This window comes from Dermacentor andersoni, chromosome 2 (assembly GCF_023375885.2).
Source record: "Dermacentor andersoni chromosome 2, qqDerAnde1_hic_scaffold, whole genome shotgun sequence".
Lineage (NCBI taxonomy): Eukaryota > Metazoa > Arthropoda > Arachnida > Ixodida > Ixodidae > Dermacentor > Dermacentor andersoni.
This window is the reverse complement of record NC_092815.1, coordinates 58,915,482-58,936,365: the sequence shown is the minus strand read 5'-3', so window position 1 is coordinate 58,936,365 and position 20,884 is coordinate 58,915,482. Positions and strand designations below refer to the sequence as shown.

The window sequence follows — 20,884 nt, the reverse complement described above, 5'->3', positions numbered from 1 at the left end:
GGCGTTTTTGACGGGAGATGGCGTGGGCTCAGCGCATTCACGGTTAGCCAAGCTCAGCTGAGACAGATGCTGCTAGTAAAGGGGTCGCATTTAAATTTTTTTAAGGGAGTCGGCCAGGCGCATGCATGCTGAATGGGCAAGTTCAAATTATTCATAGAAGACCAGTTTTAGGATCGAAATAACAATAGTTTGGCTCATAAAAATGCATGGGTGTTGGCTGGGATCTTCGATCGGGATCAGGTTAAGCAAAAAATTGAATTAACTGGAGTCGAATTCTTGGAAGCCTACTGGGTCGTTTTCATGCGAAACGTCCCAGACCCAAAAGTGAGCATCATTGATTTTCTTGAAAAAATTTGGCTACATGGCTATTGTGTGAATAAGATTTTACCAAAGAATTTTCATTAAAAAAAAATGTTTTTGCTGAGTGCCTGCTGGTAGTATTGGTTGTCGACTTAAAAAATTGTTTTCTCGCTTGAGACAAAATTTAATTGAATGAAAATTTCTAAATCACAAGCTAAGATCTTGGTGCATATATTCAGCTATCTGATATATTTTTAAATTCAGGGCCTTAATTCTTAAATTTAGCTTGAATATCACAAGAGATTCACTTCTTGCCAGGTTGGGAGGTATTTTTCTCAAAAAATACATTTATTAATTATTTCAAATCATCTTTAACAGAGACTCTAGTAACAGGCAAAAAGGGAGAAAAATTATGGTAGCTAAAAAATAATGCAGTTTATGCAAAAAAATTTTTGAAAACGCAACTTTTATTGCTTTTTTACTGAGCCAAATAAACATGAAAAATTCTAAAATGCACTCAATTATAACGTCATACAAAAGAAGGATGGCAATATAATGCTCTAAAATTAAAGATGTGTTATTGCACCTAGTTTCAGTCCTGAATAAAAAAAACTTACCTCCAACCAACTTTCGCACCTTTGCGGAAATTTCAGAGGGCTCACGTGATCAAAAAATTTTTTTAAACGAAAATACTTTGGTGAAACCTTATTCACGCAATAGCTATGTAGACCAATTTTTTTTTTTTGGGAAAATCAATGATGGTCACTTTTGGGTCTGGGATGTTTTTCGTGGAATGACCCTACTGTGTACCTATCATAAGAAGCCAACAAACACTGACACCAATGACAACATAGGGGAAATTACTTGTGCTTAATAAATGAAAATAAAGAAACGATAAATTAATGGAAATTAAAGTGGATGAAAAAACAACTTGCCGCAGTGGGAACCGAACCCACAACCTTCGCATTTCGCGTGCGATGCTCTACCAATTGAGCTACCACGGCGCTGTTTCCCCATCCACTTTCTTGGGTATTTATGTGTCCTAGTAGAACCCTGGGAGTGTTAGCCAGCGCCACCACTCAAAGACCTTGGCGGCGGACGTACCATGTCCGCCGCCAAGGTCTTTGAGTGGTGGTGCTGGCTAACACTCCGAGGGTTCTACTAGGACACATAAATACCCAAGATAGTGGATGGGGAAACAACGCCGTGGTAGCTCAAATGGTAGAGCATCGCACGCGAAATGCGAAGGTTGTGGGTTCGGTTCCCACTGCGGCAAGTTGTTTTTTCATCCACTTTAATTTCCATTAATTTATCGTTTCTTTATTTTCATTTATTAAGCACAAGTAATTTCCCCTATGTTGTCCTTGGTGTCAGTGTTTGTTGGCTTCTTATGACATGACTAATAAAAATCGAGCCCCGCGGTTAACACCCTTTCTTGTCGTTGCGTACTGTGTACCTGTGGTTCTTAAACTTTTACCTTTTGTGGAAGAACTTGATGCACTCTAAGTCATTCATGGTCTTACCAACTTTAGTATGGCACTTCGCCTGGTTGTATGATTGCAGGCTGTAAAAACCTTGAGTTGAAGGGGGAGCCAAAATGAATTACTTCGTTACAACCATTACCCTATTATAATAATTTGCCTTCACAGCTATCATTGCTTGCTAAATGGGAGAGAGTGGGGGGGCAGTTTCTTTTGGTTAAGCCAACACAAATGCAGCAGCCAATCACGAACGGTGAAAAATTGAAAGAAAGAGCTCACATGCTTAAATTATTCTTCCAATGAAGCCAATAGCCCTTTATTGGATATCCACCTCTCACTTTAGTGAAGTGCTTTGAAAATGAAAGGATCTTTTTCAGTGTTGATTGACCGGAAGCCCCTCCGTACACGTTGCCACTGACCAAGTTAACCACTGCCAACCTACCCTTCTCCGCACTCTTCTCTTCCTTATCCCCTCAGCTTCTGGCATCAAGCGGAATTTTTGTAGTCTCGGCTTCTTGTTCCTAGCAAAATCTGTCTCATCTGCCATTTGCTACAATTGTGTCAAAGTGCGAGCATGCATCATCAGTAAAAACAGAAACTTCAGAAGTAGGAATTATGGGAGTTGAACTGGTGCAATGGCCAAATTGGAAAATGGTGACGCGCATCAAAGGTTGGCACTACTTAGCAAAAAGAGTGGTGACTCTTGGATGGAGGGCTTTAGATTGACTCACTAGCAATATGCTTGCATTAAATGATGAAAAAAATGAAACTGAAGAAATGTGCCGAATTACATTAAACCTAATATAAAATTAAGAAAAAACAACCATCCAATGACAAATACTGTGGTTATGGGTTATGCTTCCTTCTGGTGCTATTAGCTAAATGTGGGAAATTGATTTCAGTTTGCGTTTTGCTTCCACTCCCCATATTCGTGTGTATAACTCACTCCTGCATCTAGCCTCTACTCCCAGTTGCAGCCTTCAGAAAATGGTTAAAGGACACCCTCAAGTAAAACTTGTGCCAATAACTGCATGCAACCACACAAAGCTCTTTCTATGAAAAAAGAACTTGGCACAATTTAAGGCAGAATACATAGCTCCAGAAACATTTTTGTTTTGTGCCATTAGAGTTTTGTATGTGCGTGACCATTGCTGTGCGTTGCTGTGAAGTTGGCCCTTAAGCAAAATTTGTGCACACCCACACCCCAATGTTGTACTTAAGCATCTTGAACCTTTGGTGCAGGTAATACGAGTGCAAATGCAGCATGTTCCTGTCTGTGGTGTACTGTGGAGTAACTGCCTCATACTATGGCTGTGTTCCAGTACTCGCTGTAGACGGCAAAGTAGATGGCTAAGCGGACAGTGGCCATCTTAAGTCTGGTTACAATACTCACGAAGACGTCAAAGTAGACAGCTTAGCGAAGACAGCATCAAAGTTAAGGACGATGCAGGCTACTTTCCTGTCTAAACAAGATGGCGGCTGAGCAGGGCACTTGGAAAGCGACGGGAAGGTTGTCTGCGCACAAGAAAATGTATACACGCTATCCTATGCCCTTAATACAAGCTGCCTCCTGTTTTTCATGATGGTAGATGCAAAGGCTTAAAATACAGAAATGTGTGCTTTTCTGAACTTTTTCTTGTGGCCCTGAGGTGGCGTCATGTCACAGAATCATCTTTCATACATTTTCCAGACGGCTCGAAGTGCGTTCCATTACGGGGCATCGAAGCTGTCTCCTTAGCTGTCTCCTTAGCTGTCTATGTAGACTTGTCTCTGATGCTGGCCAGAATTGGAACACAACCTATGTCTATAAAAGCAGAGGCACTTAACACAGCATTGTAGCAAAGATGCGTAACTGTACCTCTTATGAGTTACCTCTTGACTTAAAGAGGTCTCGCTGTTTATAGTGAGATTAAATATTTTTTTTCATTCTGTGGCATTGAGGCAACAATTTTGTACGAACACTATTGCAGTCTCCCTATAGCTTATTTTAACGGTTTCTATGCCCAGTGTGTACATGTTACGTGTAGAACTGTAGCATTCATATTGATGACATTGTGTCATTTTTGTTATGGCTATACTGGAATTTAAACACAGTGGCTATTTCGTTGTTGTGATAGCCTAGTCTTCACCACATTTCACCATTTATGGTGAAATTTCAGTATTCAGAAACCACCACTATTTGAACATTTTCCATTGTACATCGTGGGGTTTGTTTCATAGCAGACTTTCCTTTTCTCTTAAGTTTTCTACATTTATTGCATGTGTGTGTGTGAATTGTGACATACCAATCACAAATCGCTCTCTTGCATCAGTCATTTTATTATAAATTTGTATTGACATTGGTCGATATGGGGCATCTGCAGAATGGTTTTTTGCATGTTTGTACATGTGATCTCTGCTAAAATGTCTACACACAGACTGACTAAAACTACAGGCTCACTGTACTTACTGGTCATGTAAATTTGGTTGTGGTTATTTGTAGAGGCAAAAATACTTTGAGAAATATTGCCACATTAGCCTCGAGAAGTGCCAAGTAGTTGTGCTTTGGGAGCTTTTCTGGTGACTCTGCATGTGGATGCGCTACTGATATTGCAATTGGTAAAATTAAAAGGGAAGCTTTGTGCAGAAAATGGAAGGTGTTATATGATACTAGTATTGTAGAAACTTTCTTTTAACAGCTATTTCTTTTAGCACAATACTGAGGCATGTTCTGTTGTCTAGTTTCTGCACTGAAAACGGTTAGGCTTACGTGCAAGCATTTACACTTGTGCGCTGTGGGCATGTGCAATGAACTCTTGGTGGGGACGCTCAGCTTAATTTAGGCTGTGTAAATTTCTTTATTTGTTTGTCGCTGTAGATACTAAACGAATTCTTTATTGTCACCTAGCATTCCAAGCAACGCTTAACAGTTACGACCATGAAATTGATGCCCTTAAAATCTTGTCAGCTTACGGTTGAGCCAACAAAAATGATCGAAGAAGCACTTGTTAAATGCACATTTCGGGAGTGAGCTTTGAGAAAAGCTTTGAGAGAAGCTTGTTATTGCTGTCAAGGCTTCTTTGCCGTGGCAATTTGGGAGCACTGATGTGGTTTGTACAAAAGCAAGGACAGGTGTTTGAAGGAGGCAGGCAGTGTGTTGGTCACTGCACCATAGCATTAGTTTAGTTCCATCTAGAAAGTTTTGCATTTGAGTGAGTTGCTTGACGACAAGTGATGGGGAGCAGCATTCAGAGCTTGAAGAAAGAGGCAATGTTGTCACATTCAGCCAGCACGAGTATAAATGCATTTGTTGGAGGACTTGGATGCTTGGTCAAAGGAGTCCCAGGTGTTCCGTTCGGGATGAGGTCCTTGCTTTCCATGTGTCATTCTCTTCTTGTGCTTCGTTCCCAAGATTTTCCGCTTGAGGCACTCGTGCGCAGGTTCTTGTTAACAGGGGCTTGCGCATGCATCTTTTCTTTTTCAATGATGGAGGGCAACATGCACACTGTCACAGGGACCGAACATACCTCTTCCTTTCTGCACCTATCTCTCCTGCTGTTCATGAGAAAGGAGGAGGAATGATGAACGATGACATGTGTTTTTTGCTGTACAGTTTCACTAGTTTTTTTTTTTTTCTATACTTCTCTTTCTAGCTCTCTGTATTTCGCCCTCCCTCCTTGATAGCGTCATTTCTCGGTGCAGAATTTTGTGTGGGGAATGTTTCAGAACCATGGGTCACCGCATTCCCTATCGTCTCATTATCAGGCGTTTTTGTAGTGAACTTGTGGCCATTCGCAGAAAATGCGTGCCCACCACGTTGTGGCTAAGGCTCAGTTGAAGAGGCTTCTCCTGCAGGCTTGATTTATGAGAACTGCTTGTCAGGCAGCAGTGGTGTTGGGAGAATATTGTTAAAAGTACGAAAATGTAATGAACTTTTCAGACAGTAACAATACAGGCTTGAAAGCTTGAATCACTGTGACGCATGTGAGACTGGAAGGATGGAGATTATGGGCAGGGAAATACAGAATTGACGTACGGTTATTGCTGAATTTCGGTAACCATTCGTGCTTTTCTGCTTGTGTGAATGTGCAAAGTGTTGTTAGTATAATTTGAGGCATGTTTTAGCAACCAAAAATGCGCTGTACTTGGTATTGGGGTGACCACAATCGCGACCCAGCTGTCTAAAGTACTGCATCTCGTTGTGCTGCTGTCTTGCCTGGCAGCATTCTTAAGCATGCTGTGGGCATTGATGCAGGAGGAGCCTGTGTATGCTGCAGCCAAGCAACAGCCGCATGTTTTTGTATAATACTGTACAGCATAAACAGGAGCCCGCACTTTTCTTGCGGAAACAAACTGCCATACTGCTCCCCCCTCTGACTTGGTGTAGCAGATCTGACACCAGAAAACGGATTTGAGTGCCGTGTGTGAAAGCAATCAACTTGTAAAAAGTTTCGTTTGTTCTAATGTCTTCCCCCCACTCCCCTTTTTTTAATATCTCGCCTTTTTCTCTTGGTTCTTATGGCCACTCGCCCATACTTTTGCGAGTGTTCAGCACGCGATGTCTTGTTCATTGACGTTTGTTGACATATAACGGCTGCCCGTTCTTTCACCCAACCACCCCTCTGCCGTCGTTTCGTGACCCTCCCGGGACGCTGCGTGTGAATGGCACCGCCTAGACCACAAACGTGGTCGCCGTTCAAAGAGCGCGTCGCTGCACCCTTTGTTCGGGATTTGTTAGCGTCTTCTTGCCAAGTTGTCTGCTCAAGATATTATGTTGTTCGTGTTCGTAATGGTTTTATCATTTGTACAGTGAATCATTATCAATGAAGAAAAGTTACAAAGTTTTCCCATCTGGTCTGTTGTCGTTTTATTTGACTGTGTGGTAGTGGAGCCTGCATGTCCGACTGCGGGACCCAGAACTTCATGCTGGTGGGTGTTGGCGACGGACTAGTAGCCGCATTGGTAGCCAAGGCTGCGGTACACTCTACCGAAGCAGTGGCTACTTGCAAGGTGTCTTGCTGAACAGGCGTGGTGGAATGCCGGTCCACTGCTGGACGTAACCACGCAGGTTTGCGAGGTAAGGCTCCGTCACGGTGTGGTTTCGGCAGAGGATCCAAACGTACACTGGGTGAATGCAGAACAAGTGTGCAGGCTAAAGTGCTCTGAAAACCAGCAATTTGAAGTAAATCATATTTTATTGGCGGCATTCAATATAACGAACTTCTTTATATAACAATGTATTTAACTTTTCATAACCTCTTGTCCATAGAACACCACATAATTAGAACCTCAGTATAAAGAAGTGTGTGTATGCGATTTCAATATAGCGACATTTCGCTTCCACTGCAAAGGAATGCCGAGACAATAAATGTAAACTTGGACGCAGATGGGCATATAATTGAATTACAAGCGGCTGCTTGCAAACTCACCTCAAATCGCGCACGGCGCGACAAAAGCGACCGCCGAAGTGAAGCTGCATCATGTACACTCTTAAACAAATGTACACCCTTTGGGTCCTATCTTGCCACACAACAATGATCGCCATCTGTCTTGCTTGCATTTCCTTTCTTGAAAACGCTGCGCTCGCTACTTTCCTGTCGAGAATGTTCTGTCATGCTGATAACGCACATGCCGTTCGTGACATGGGAAGTACCGGGCTCGCAGCGTTAAAGAAGGGAAATGCGGACACGACAGATGATTACTGTTGTGTGGCAACATACAACCCAAAGGGTGTAATTTTGCTGAAGAGTGTACCGCATAAAGTCCAAGTGCGATAAGATCCGCTTTGTGCTTTAGGTGCGAGTGAGTGTGCGAGGGTCAGAAAGAAAGATGGTGGCTTCACGCACGAGTGCCGCCTCTCCGCGCGAGCAAAGGGAAAGGGGGGAGGGGAGTGAGCTCGCGGTAACGCGACCAAGCGCGCGCGACGTACGGGAGGTGCCGGCATTGCGGCCGTGGCTGCGCATGGGTGAGCGCATACACAGCCTCGCACCCTGCTTTAAAGGTAATCTGCCGCATGTGCAAAGAGTGGGTGTGCCGAGACGGCGTGGCATCATGTAAGCGGTCTTCTCGCGCGTTAAGTATTGAAGCTTGCGTAATCTCGAGTTTCGGTGTCCCGTTAATTGAAGCGACAGGTAGACGAAGCATTCGCTCCCCGCTGCCGGTGCTTTTCATGATACCATCGCCCCAGTGCGGACGACGCACTGCGGAGTGCATGCGAAAGCGAAGATATCGTCGACGTGGCATGAAACGGTATCATTCGTCGCCGATTCTCAAATTCAGCAAAATGAATTGTTATCTCATTCAAATGGTATTTTGGTGACCAGTTAATTTTCGTTAGTTGTGCATTATGAGTGCTGTGTTATACCAAAGATGCATCCATTTAGTCCACTTTCGTAGGTAAGTAGCCGTGAAATCGTAAATGTATTGTTGTAGTGCCCGAGGTCAATGAAGCAAGGCAACTAATGTTGTGTCGCAGCTAGACTTATTTGCTGTGATCGCATAACCCTTTACCTCACGTGTTTTAAACAAAGAAAAGAAAATTTACATAATGCTCTAATCTTTTCGATGTGCTTGATTGAACAGCACATTAAATAAATGCCTGAAATACACTCAGAATAATATATCTTCAGAACACTCATAAAAGTTTGTTTACTTCTAGAGAAGTTTGGCGTCGCTGCACTGCTTGAAGTTGGCTTTTTGAGCGTCAATCAAGTAAACAGTTGAACGTCCCGAACACAACTCCTGTGGCCTGCGAGAATTGTGACGAAATGGACTGTCACGCACAATCGCATTTAGTTGTGTAGGAGGGCCCTAGTGCGGCACACATCAAGCCCAATATCGCAAGGACTGCCATTCAGCAGACTTCATGCAGCACCTTCGTGCTGCCTTTCGCTTCAACACGAATTCAGCGGCGAGAGCACATCGCTCGCGAAGCTATCAGCATTCACCGCTCTCTGCCCCCATCGCCGCCAGTGTAGGGAATTATTGGAAGTACATGACTTTGCCTAAACTTCGTCCTTCTGGGTTCAAACGGCTTCGCGACTTTGCAAACACCTCATTTTAAGCAATGTACTGCGTAATAAATAATCAAATAAGCATCAATAAAATTGTCCGACGGCAGGATTCGAACTCAGGACCTCCATAGCACCGACGCCCGATATTTAGACCATTGCGCCACGGACGCCACGCATTTTTTTTCTTTATTGCCTCGCTTGACACAGAGCTTACGAGCTCAGAAGAACAGAATAACAAGATCCTAGTACCGAGAACCGTCAGCTATTTGCTGACTACAAGTCATCAGTATTTCGGCATGTGCAACAACATTTCCAATCTTGGAACCCACTCCGGTACATACGTCTGCACCTTCTGCACTTCGACAAAATGGGACGCAGATTCGCAAAAATATCCGCGAGCTGGCCTAACGTCGATATCCGCATTGTGTACAACAGTCCGAGTTCGCCATATACTGTGCAGGCCCAGGAGCATAACCATATCAAAACGCACATCGTCGTTTTCGACCGTGGGATAACGGATTCCATGCGGACTTAATGGCAACTCTTTTTTCAAGGTTCTCTGTAAGATGTCCCAGAAAAATACCCCACCCCAGCAATCTAAAAACACATGCTCAATTGTCTCTGGTGTTTTGCATAATAAACAATGAGTACCCCGCGGAACAAATAAACAATTTTCTTCTAAGCATGTTTTAACAGGTAAGGTTCCTGTGTGCAGCTTAAAAAAAAAAAAGTTTTAGCCCCTGGCGCAACGAGCATTTTTTTAACGCGTTTCAAATCATCTTTTCCTTTGCCTGCGCAGTATAATTCACGGTACAATGGCACAGGAAATAACGCATCAACAAGGTCTTTGTTTATTACCTTTTTGCCCAACACATAATCTGTGCTGATGATACACGTCTTCTCTTTTCAGGAACAAATATACACGATCTCGTGAATCTAGCTAACTTGACATTAGAAAACGTATGCAGCTGGACACTTAGAAATTCTTTACAAATTAACTGCTCTAAAACTAAAGCTGTTCTTTTTCGCTCTAAATCCCGACTATATGAGCTCACTCATTCTTATAATCTCATGTTGACTAATAATAAAATTGAATTTTCTTCTACAGCAAAATCGCTAGGTGTAATTTTTCACCAATATATGAAATAGGATCACGATACGGAACTCTTACAAAACAAACTTTGCAAGGTCTTGGGCGTACTGAGAAAATGTCTGCGTGTATTGCCAGTTCCTCAAAAGCTTTCGATATTTAAGCCACTCTTCTCATTACATCTGCGTTATTGTAACTTAATTTGGGGTAACGGAACACAGCAATCCATAAATAATCTTGTTATTCTACAAAAATAGGCCGTATGTTCTGTTGCAAACCTACCATTTAATGTACATACTTCAGAACTATTTGTTAAATATAATGTAATTAAATTAAACGTGCTATATGAATAAACTTTATTACTTTCCTTTAGATCTGATACCGTAAAAAATCGCGTCTATATACACAGTGTAGCCAACCTGCAGCTAAATTCTTCGTCGTGCGTAAACAGACACTCGAAACAATGGTATCTGCCACAGCCGCGCACAAGCTATGGCTTTCAAACATCAAGGTATTGCTTGCCGAAGACATTAAACAATTTCAAGATTTCTTATGAAAACGTTCGCACACTCTCTAACGCTTCTGTTTTAAGCATGCTGTTTTCAATATGTTCATAGTTAAATTTCACTTTTTGTAAAACATGTTTTCTGTGGATATCATGTGTTTTCTCATTTGACACCGACGTTGAAATGTATTTTTCTTTTACTGCCATGCTGCCGTAGTGAACCGGGGACGTGGGGCTAGTCAAGCTGCTTTTAATGCAGCTTTTTTTCCCATCGTCCCAACCGCTTATGGGAAACTCCATGTATGGGTAAATAAATGAACTTGAGCTTGAAAATGAACTTAGTACAGTTTTTTTACGTGACACCTCAGTCAAACATTGCAAAGAAAAACGCACCGATAAGAAGGGAGAAGATGACACCACTTCTTTTGGATATCCCCGTACTGGTCCTTGCTGACACACCGAAGACACAACAAACTCCGGTAGCACTTCACCGAGCCTCAATTGAATCATAGTTCTGAGAAAGGTATCATCTACATTTCTGAGAAAAACGGACGCATGCATTGACAAGCGACATACAACGCCCTTATGAATTTATCGCGGGCAAGCCATTACCTTGAGACGCTTGACGCGTTTCGATTTGGTCACTTCGACAAGCTGAACTGTTGCAATTAGTAGCGACTGTGCGTGTTCGCAGCGTCTTCTGCATTTAGAAAAGTAAAGAGGGCTCTGAAATTTGCGAAAATGAAGGCATACAAAGCATAATGAATCCACAAGCACGTAGATTAGACAATGGCGGCCGCATTTCGACGGGGGCAAAAAGCGAAAAAACCCGCGTACTTAGATTTAGGTGCACGTTAAAGAACCCCAGGTGGTCAAAATTTCCGGAGTCCCCCACCACGGCGTGCCTCATAATCAGAAAGTGGTTTTGGCATGTAAAACCCCACAATTTTTTTTTCGTAGATTAGACAAGTCCACGTACTTCTCATCATTCACACGGTGGCTCAATGATAGCAGCTCCAGAGTTCCCTCTAGTACATTGTAGGAAACTCTATGCAAGGTAAGACCCCCGGAGCCTTGCACGCGATAAAGGAAGACGGCGCGCTACTTCCCCGCATTCCTCCCTTGCACGAACGCGCCATACGCAGCCGCCGCCAGAGTACGGTTCATCACGGTTGATAGTGTCATACTCTGACATCTGCAGCATTTCTTTACCTGTTGTTCAGCACCAGACCTGACTTGCCAAGGGGAGCGAAGGTACCCAGCGCGAGGGAGGGTACCGGGCTTAGGTAGGTACCTCATACCAATGAATCGTGGCACATTGTTACTGCGGATGTCTTTTATTGAAGAATACTTTCGCCGGCGGTGTATTTCCGCTTTGTCAAGGGTATTGCGCCTGGAGATCCCTCGGAACGAAGGATGCTTCACCGGCAGACGTGCAGCTGTGGAGTGCAATTCAAGCTTCGTCGTTTACTCAAGGCGACTATGTTTCGTATCATGGGCTTTTCGAACGCACAGAGCTGACAGGCGAGACGAGTGCCCGCCCGCACTACGACTGGGCGTGGCGCCGACGGTGACGCGTAAACAATGACAGCTCACTTCAATACGACAACGCCGCCCTCCGACTACTGCGAAGGCCAGTCTCCCGATCCTGACAGATTGACCGTCACGAAGAGGCCACTAATTGGTGAAAGGGGCCATTGTCGAGGACTCCCGTGGGAACGGCGTCGACATCAGGTTCACAGTTTGCCACGTGGTTATCTCGTATGCGGGGGCGATTGTGCAACGTTGGGGACCAGGGAGTCCAGCAAAAAGGTGGAACGTTGGGGGTGGGATATTGTGAACGGTTCAGCGTTTGCGATTGGCCATGAGAAAGAACAGCGAATTCCCTCAACGAGTGAAAGGGGGAAATAAACGGGATAAAAAGCGGATCTGGACTGCTTACGAGGAGGCTCGGACATGCAAAGACTTTATCATATAGTGTGCTCCGAGATATGAAGCCGTTTCTGTAAAACTCGATCGTGTACACCTGTATATAAGCCTTTTTACTTATCTCTTGAACGTCGCTCGGGACCTTCTTTTTTTTTTTTTTCTCCCGGCACCTGGCGCACTGCACCATCCATAGAACCTTCGTGGCCGCACGGACTCTCGACTTCACCACAAGGGCGCAGACGCGGGTGTACGGAAGCGGCTGCCATATTTTTTCTGCAGAGTTTATGGACCACGCCCCGCACCAACATTGCACGCGAGACAGAACTACAGACTATAGCACCTCCATACACGTTTTCGCCAACGGTGGCGAATGGATGGAGATGTTTTACTGCAGACGAATCGAGGTATTCCGGAGCACTTATCTGCGGTCGCGTAGTGCAGCTCGCACGGAGGAAGGAAACTAAGGAGAGGCCCTACCCCCTCCGCGCGCTAGGAGAAAAGTGTGGCGGAAATAACGTAGTAGGTTCTCATTTTTTTGCTGCTTTTTTTTTTTTTTTTTTTTTGTATGGCCACGCCTTTTGGGCCACAATGGCGGCGTTGTTATGGTTTTGAGCGCTCACACGTGTTGCTCTGGTAGGTTTCGGGCCGTGGCAAACGCGCTGAGTGGGCGGGTTTGCGTTAGTCACCGTGTCTTGTTGCGCTGTGTTACCTGCACCGTGCTCTGCCAGATGTTGCGCGAGCGCGCGCGCTCCGCGCGCGACACCACGCGCAGCGCGGCGTGGTTTCGCGAAAGATGTAAACAAGAGAGGAGGGTGGCCCAAAAGGCGGAGCATCGCCATGAGCAACGCCAAATTCCGGCTTCACTTTTGCTTCACAAAGAGTGACGTCAGGGCCTCTCCTTAGTTTCCTTCCTCCGTGGCAGCTCGTGTCCCCACATTTTTCTAGCACAACTCACGCATGCGCACGCGGGTCAGGGAAATGCGGCGTATCTCTCGCGTGTCTTCGCCCTTGACAAAACGAAAACACGTGCAACGCAGGTGCTGTTCTGGGCTGGTTGTATTTTGGACATCGTCAAATTCCGCCGTAATGTCGAATTCGCGAAGTTCAAATTGGCTCACAGGGCTGTAATAGCCTCTCTGATTGGCTCAAAACTCCACCATTGCAGAACATGACAATATGACGAATTTAAAAAAAAAAAAAAAAAAAATGATTCTTGGGTTTTACGTGCGAAAACCACGATATGATTATGAGGCACGCCGTAGTGAGGGACTCTAGAATAATTTTGACCACCTGGGATTCTTTACCGTGCACAATTTGACCTTTGTGTTGGGTCTTGTAACGGTACGGAAGGCGAACCGTTATTTAGGACCGCACCCAACAATAACATTCCTGAAATTCCGCCATATTATCCAATTCGCCAACCCTTTGTCTTTGACAAGCTGACAGGACGGCTACACCACCTCCGAATGGCTCAAAACGCTAACAATTGCGCAATTCAACAGAAGGAATCTTGTCAATGTCCAGCGTGGTTGATGTAAAGAACTAGGAGGGAACATTGTGCTGCGCTGTTGAAACCTAAAGAATTCACTGCTGCGCTCAGAGCACTCTTCCAAAAAGACAATGGCTGCGACAGCAACGTATGGTTAGCGCCCTCGCACGTTGCAAAGAATACGATAAATGCGTATACGTTGCAATGAACGACCGAAGATGCTCATAGGAAGAAAACGCGCGCTGAGTGGTTCGCAAAGGATCTCACCCTCCCCCCACCCCCCCGAACAAGTGGGCGTCAATCGAAACCTATACCGAGCAGTGGCGGAGCCAATTTTTTTTTTTTTTTTCTAAAGGGCAGAGGGAAGGGGGGGGGGGGGGGTGTTGACGTGCCCAGTGCCCGGTGTGCATTCCCCCCCTCCCCCTTATCTACGCTACTGACGCTGAGAAATGAGCGTGCGCACTGGGCCGCCGAGTCCATAGGCGTATCTACAGGGGGAGGGGGGCATACTCCCCCCCACTTTTAACAGTGGGGGGGGGGGGGGGTGCTAGTTATGTCATTTGCCCCACCCCTCCCACTTCTGAAAGCGGGCACTTTCGGCTGCACGCTGGAAAGTCCAACAAACCTACAATTGAAGCTAAATATTCTTTCCTAATTGAGTGACCGCATTAGTAACGTTTTTCTTTACTGCGCAACCCCGCTTGGACAGCGAGGATTGTTGTTTGTGTCTTCTCGGGAAGCTGTGTAGCGGACCACACACTGGATTCGCCATATACGCTCGCGTTGTGGAGAACGCCTGGCGCTAGGCAGCTCCAGCCCTAAGAAACTGTCAGCTTGCGCAACTTGCATCATGTCCAGGTTTTTGGGGACCGCTATATCCGTATTCGAAAACACAATCAGCTTGCTACCATTGACCTGCGGGCAAGGGGAAGTCCAGATAAAGTATTATAATCAGCTCCGCCCAACGACTGGTGTGCCGTACGGCATGAAATCGGCCAAATATGCTGGAACTATTTAATCTCTGTGCACACATAGCCTACATAGTGTTGCAGTCCCAGTATGTTATCACGATCAAAAATATAATCAGACCTTTTACAGTATAACTGTGGAATTGCATTCCGTAATCACGACAATCAAAGACATGCCCGTGAAAGTGATCTTTGTCGAACGTGCGAGCCATTTCAATACCAATAGAATTCAAGTTTTTCTCATTCTTTTTCTAAAGGCATTAAACCGCCGTTTTTCTCATTGTTTTCGTGCATCATACGAGATTCATAGTTTCTTTCTCCGTTGTCCTCGGTGAGCTAAACAAGACACCTGTTTATGTCCGGGGAAAATTAGAGCATTTTATGGCCAATTTGTAGGCAATGTTCCAAATAGGTAAGTTACATGCGCATTTGCAGTATAGTACGCATGCAAGTAGTCCATAGCGTAGTTATTCTATTTTGCGAGCAGTGTAAAACTTATATGGCTGCGCTGGCATAATTACTACAACTGAGGTCAAATTTTCACGTAAATAATGGAACAGTACGCCAAGTTCAGATGTGATGGTAAAAAAAAATTAAATTATGGGGTTTTACGTGCCAAAACCACTTTCTGATTATGAGGCACGCCGTAGTGGGAGACTCCGGAAATTTCAACCACCTGGGCTTCTTTAACGTGCACCTAAATCTAAGTACGCGGGTGCTTTCGCATTTCGCCCCCATCGCAATGCGGCCGCCGTGGCCGGGATTCGATCCCTCGACCTCGTGCTCAGCAGCCTAATACCATAGCCACTGAGCAACCACGGTGGGTCGATGTGATGGTAAATACGCGTTGATCATATACGGCCTTTAAAAAAATTGTAAGCAAGTGTTCGAAAATATCACGCTGCGGCTATTAGCTGTCCCAATAGAACTCTGCGTTTCAGATATATTATACTTTGAAGGAATAGGCAGCATTTTGAGTGCAATGCGTAACACAGTTTTAACGTTTCTGGCTTATTTTGAGACGTTAAGAATAATTACTGAACCCTCATATTTTTATTTTTATTTTTCCATGCGTGATATTTAAGTTCGCCTGGTGTCCTCGCTGAAGTAAAGGAGCTTCCTTATGTTTGCTGACTGTAAGGACAAGATAATGGGTGATATGGAGGTAAAGTTCGAAGTAGATGGGTTATTGGGGCTCTCGCAATAAATTACGCATGCAAGAACCCTAGAGTGTTATCAGCGTGTCTAACGAGCGGGGCAGAATTTAGCCCGCTGCCCTGGGAGAACATTAAAAGCCACCAAGTCCAAATTTAGGGAAAATTGGTCGTACGCTGTGGAAACTCTCTGTGCGAAGTTAAATACGGTTGCATCAAACACAACCTTTAATAAAAAAATGTGATTAAAGTGTTAGAGCGTGTGATATGGCCGCTATCAGTTATGCTTCCCAGTTTCCCGACATAGCTGTAGATTACAACAGGTTCATATTTCGCGGAAAGGGGAGGGGGGTCATGGTGATTGTGCAATGTTCGACAAAATTTTTACATTCCTGGTCCAGTTAGAAGCGTTGCAAATAATTACCGAGCCATCGATTTCCTTTCCCTGTTTTCAGGCGTCATAACAATTAAGTTCCGACTTGGTTTCAGCGATGTCCTCGGTGAACTAAACAAAATATTTTGTTTACATTCGGTGAATATAAAGGGCGCGTTATGGGCAATATGTGGATAAACTTCATACACAGGGGACTAATTGTGACATTTGCAGTAAATTACGCATGCAAGCGATCCGGAGCTTTAGAATGTGTTTTGCGAACAAGGAATTTATCTCGTTGCTCCGAGAGAATTTTGAACTCAAGTGATATCAAATCTAGCGGAAATTGAGCGGGGGGGGGGGGAGGGGGGCAAGAAGGGAGGGAGGACACCATGGTAAATGCAATGGCGAAGTAACATGTATGTTGATGAATACCTGCCTTTTTAAAAATTCCCAGCAAGTAGTGTTCTAAAGCATCACATGGGGGCAATTTTCAAACGGAGCCGTCATATATATACAGGCAGCGTATGAAACTGTGCGATATGATTACAAGAAACTGAAATTCTTATTGCAAGTGTTCGAAAGAAACAGCTTCGCTAGAAATGAGGTTGTAAATCTCCAACGTCTCACGCATCTGCTGACTTTTTTCTTGTGAATATTGCAATTAATATATGTTGATTGTACCTCGTTGCGTATAACCACGACAACACTATTACATAAACTAGCGATACATTTATGCTGTACACTTAAATATAAAGTGCAATTTTTTTTTAATTATTCAACTTGTTTTGTAGCAAATGTGCATTTCCTAATGTGCACTGTACTGCTGCTACTGGACGGGATCCTGGACCTCTGTGGGGCACTCGTTGCCATTTGTCCTTGCATCATCTTGAGATTTTGTATATAGTTGCAAGAAATAACTGCAAATTCAAATATATGTTCAGGCCCCCATGGTTCACTATGTGGGATTGATAAATAGGTTTCTGTCTGTTAAATATAAATATAAGTGACAGAACCATTTCCAGGCTCTTGCACTTATTGTATTAGTAATTCACAAGTATATATATATATATATATATATATATATATTTGGTGGGCCAAGCGTTTATAGAAAAATGCAAAGCACAACTTCGCGGTTGTCTTCGGTAAACCGGAGATAATCTTTATATCTAGTAAGAAAGGGCACTAAATGAAGTAGCATGGCTTTGACAGGAGGAATAACGCTGAGTATTACCGGTGCATTAACGCATGGTCACGGGCAACTCACGTACTAGTGTGCAGCCATAGAGAGCGGCGACAGCGGTACACGATGGCGCACTTGTCATAGTCCGTGTAAAGGATCCAAAAAGGGCGCTGCTCCGGATCTGAAACCAGATTAGAGCAGTAGGCTACACCTGGGTCTTATCCAGCGGCATGTGCATATCGAGTAGCATGGTGCAAAGAACGTGATGCATATTACGCAGTGAGCTGTCGCCAACGCCGCAGGGCTCTTGGCAGCTTGTAGAAATAAATAAACCAAACCAACTCAAATCAAATTTGACTGGCTCTAACTGAAGCGTATACCATTAGAAGCCTTAGTGGAATAGCCTCGTATCATCTATACATAGCAGTCAATTTCAATTGGCTGTTTGTCTGCGAACGGCTGTACGGTATAGCTGAAATGTTTCACTTCACGAATCACCACCATTCATTCACCGAACAATTTATAGTTGTTGAGAAGCCGGGGACGTATGACAAAGCTGCCTTTTCTTTTTCTTTTTTCGTGCTCCTGTGCACAATGTTTTTTTAACATTAGTTGAATTTCTTTTGTAGCTTTGCTTTATGATACGCGAAGGTTAAAGCTATTTCGAGTGACTCATGATCGCACCACATTCTTGCGTCCGCAGATGCTGACGCTGATCGCACCACGCTAGTTAGATCGCGAAATCTCTCGAGCCATCCTACATGACGAAGCATTGTATGACGCGGCGATAAATGAATGCAGCCGTATCTTTCAAAGGTTGCTTGGAGGCGCTCGAGTAGCGGCGCGCGGGCGTGCATCTATTTCATATTTCGCGTATTTCGCGGGCTTTTGTTTTCCTTGGAAAAAACAACCAGACACTTAAGTATGAAATAAAAGCTTGATTCGGAGGTTATTTAAGTTACCCTACAACCTTGTAATTGACATATTTGCGACTCGGCACTAATTTAAGGGTTCACTAATTAAAAACAATTAATTAATTGATACTTCGTGAGGACAATATGCTGGCTGTAAGTACACACGACTGCCGCTACTATGCAGTCGGCACGATTTCTCTAGAACTTTTGGTTTTCTTTAAATCTTAATCCAAGTTAATTGGGACACCCGGTATATAAGACTACTAGGAATTGACTGCGAAATCTTTGGTTTGATAGTGCGAAGGTGAATAGCCAGCTGAATGCGCACAAAGTTGGGTCAACAGATGTCCGAAGACGGTTCACTGGGATTGATCACGTAATTGACCGGAGGTGTGAGTTCAACGAAGCGGTATAGGGCCTTCATACTTGGGCAGTAGTTTCGACGAGAGTCCAGGCGCAGTGGAAGGAACCGAAAGCCACACAAGCGCTCCGGGGAGGAACGTGAACACAGAAGTGGTGTCGCCGCGAACGCCCTTCTGGCGCTCTTGGTCATTTCGAGGCCCGCGCGAGATCGTGACACTCTTCGGCATGTCTAGCTGCGGCAGAAATAGGCGCATACGAAGATGCATCCGGCTTGTACGGAAGGATTGTGTCGATTGTGTGCGACGGGTGCCGGTCGTACAAAAAGGAAAAGGGGTGAAGAGTCAGTGGTGCTTCGAGTGGGGATATTGTAGGCGTAGGTTGCGAAAGGCAGAATGGTATATGTATATACCATATAGCGTGTCTGAGTGCGCGGGCTATACAAATTGTAGCCCTGAGACCCCCTCTCCACTGAAAGAACATTTTAAAGGTTTATGTCGTTGTATACTTACTTCTAGCGTAAAACTTCATTGACATCTTGGATGGTTCTGTATGGTTGAGGATCGTAAGCTCGCCCAGGACTCGGTTGGTGTGCCCGCTGCATGAAGCCCGCGCATATTCAGTGATCGAGCATTGCACAGGTTAGGATATAGGACACGGCACACTTGAAATCAAACGCTTGTTAAATATCGGAACCAGCTTCTTAAATATCGGAAATATCGGAACCGATATCGGAAATATCGGAACGCTTGTTAAATATCGGAACTGATTTACTGAAATGATCGGCTGGAACTGGTTCAATTGATGGCCCCCTGTAGATCAGAGCTGCGAATTGTTTATGAATTAATTAGTAGCATATTTATTGGTATCATTTGGCACGGAAAAATTGTGCTAAGGGAAGCACGCGCTAAGCGAAAAACGCTTTTCAAAACAATTATATCTACTCAGGTGTATTCCACCCCAGAGCGCGTCAGCGGCGTCGGCCGTCAGATACGCCTAAGCTAGGTTAGTCTATAAACTATAATTATTTCCCAGGTTGAACGGGATATTTACGTGAGTGAGAATATTAGCAGTTCGATGGCGTTGTGTGCGTGCTTACTTGGGCAGCACCGCGCTGTTGACTGCAGAGAACTTGCCCTGGCCGTCGTAGTAGTACTCGACGCTGACGCAGTGCAGCCGCTGATTGCTTCGCCTGGCAAAGGTGCGCTCGATCTCGAACCACTTGCCTGAAAACTGCACCGGTCGTGGTGCGACAGAAAGCACATGGACCAGTTGCCAGAGGCCAGAACATATACCTTTCCAGCTCTAAGCTCACGTCTTCTTTCTTTCTAGAAGCACAATTATTGTTCTTGATTTCAGTAAAACTTACAATACTTGGAAATCAGCAGTCACATTATTTGCGTAGACCAGGCAAAGACCATGCCCGCTCACCTAGTCACCATTACGCACGCGCACTGCACTCCGGCTTCTCCGCTCGCGCCATTATCTCGGCATGGCAGCTGCCGTCACGGTTACAGGCTGCGCTGTCGCGTGTTACAACAGCGTTTCCGAGTTTTTCGATTTTTTATTTCGCCAGCCAAGAGGAGAAGGATGACAGTTTTCTTTGCCAATGCCTCCGCCCCGTTGTCAGACTAAACGGCGCACGCAACAGCCGCGTCACATCAGGGAGGAGCTTTGCGCCGATCCTAACTCTCTTGTATGCGTAATCATGCGAACGACAATTAAAATTTTGAATCGGATATCTCGGAGCACAGACACGCTAGAAGAATTCTTCAAAGTGATACTGTGTAGAAACACGATTGCCTCTAGAGAGAGAGAGAAAATAATGCAGAGAAACGCAGGAAGGTTAACCAGAGGTAGTTCCGGTTGGCTATCCTGCGCAGGGGAAAGGGTTAAGGGGGATAAAAAGAGAAACAGAGTGGAAGGGGGAGATAGAAAGAAAGGGAGACAAGCACGAACAAAGCGCGTACACTACAGAGCGGTAGGGGGCGGCATTCTTAGAGTCTGTCGTGAAGCCCCGTGGACCGCAAGAACCTTAATAGCGCGAGTAAGGCCTTCAACGCGGATGTTCTTTCGGAGCATTGGCCTAAAGCTTTCAGTTCTGAAAGTGGACGATTGTCCAACTGGTCCAGTACTCTGCACATCA

At 44.8% G+C, this 20,884-nt stretch overlaps 1 protein-coding gene across 2 annotated transcripts; it reads right to left on the bottom strand.

Moving 5' to 3' along the window:
• Positions 1–1,585: 1,585 nt before the first annotated feature.
• On the bottom strand, positions 1,586–20,256 carry LOC129387704 (apolipoprotein D-like). 2 transcript variants are annotated; one of them, XR_008614886.2, is made up of 5 exons: positions 20,108–20,256; positions 19,838–19,971; positions 19,251–19,336; positions 17,553–17,645; positions 1,586–6,884 (listed from the first exon to the last, which is right to left on the bottom strand). XR_008614886.2 is itself a non-coding variant. In XM_072286413.1 (4 exons), the coding sequence occupies exons 2-4, from the start codon at positions 19,273–19,275 to the stop codon at positions 6,760–6,762; spliced, it is 243 nt and encodes an 80-aa protein (XP_072142514.1). In that variant the 5' UTR covers positions 19,276–19,336; positions 19,838–20,256; the 3' UTR covers positions 1,587–6,759. The 2 variants fall into 2 exon arrangements, 1 of the variants encoding a protein (XP_072142514.1); XM_072286413.1 differs by having other exon boundaries at positions 1,587–6,884; positions 19,838–20,256.
• Between the last annotated feature and the right edge of the window lie 628 nt (positions 20,257–20,884).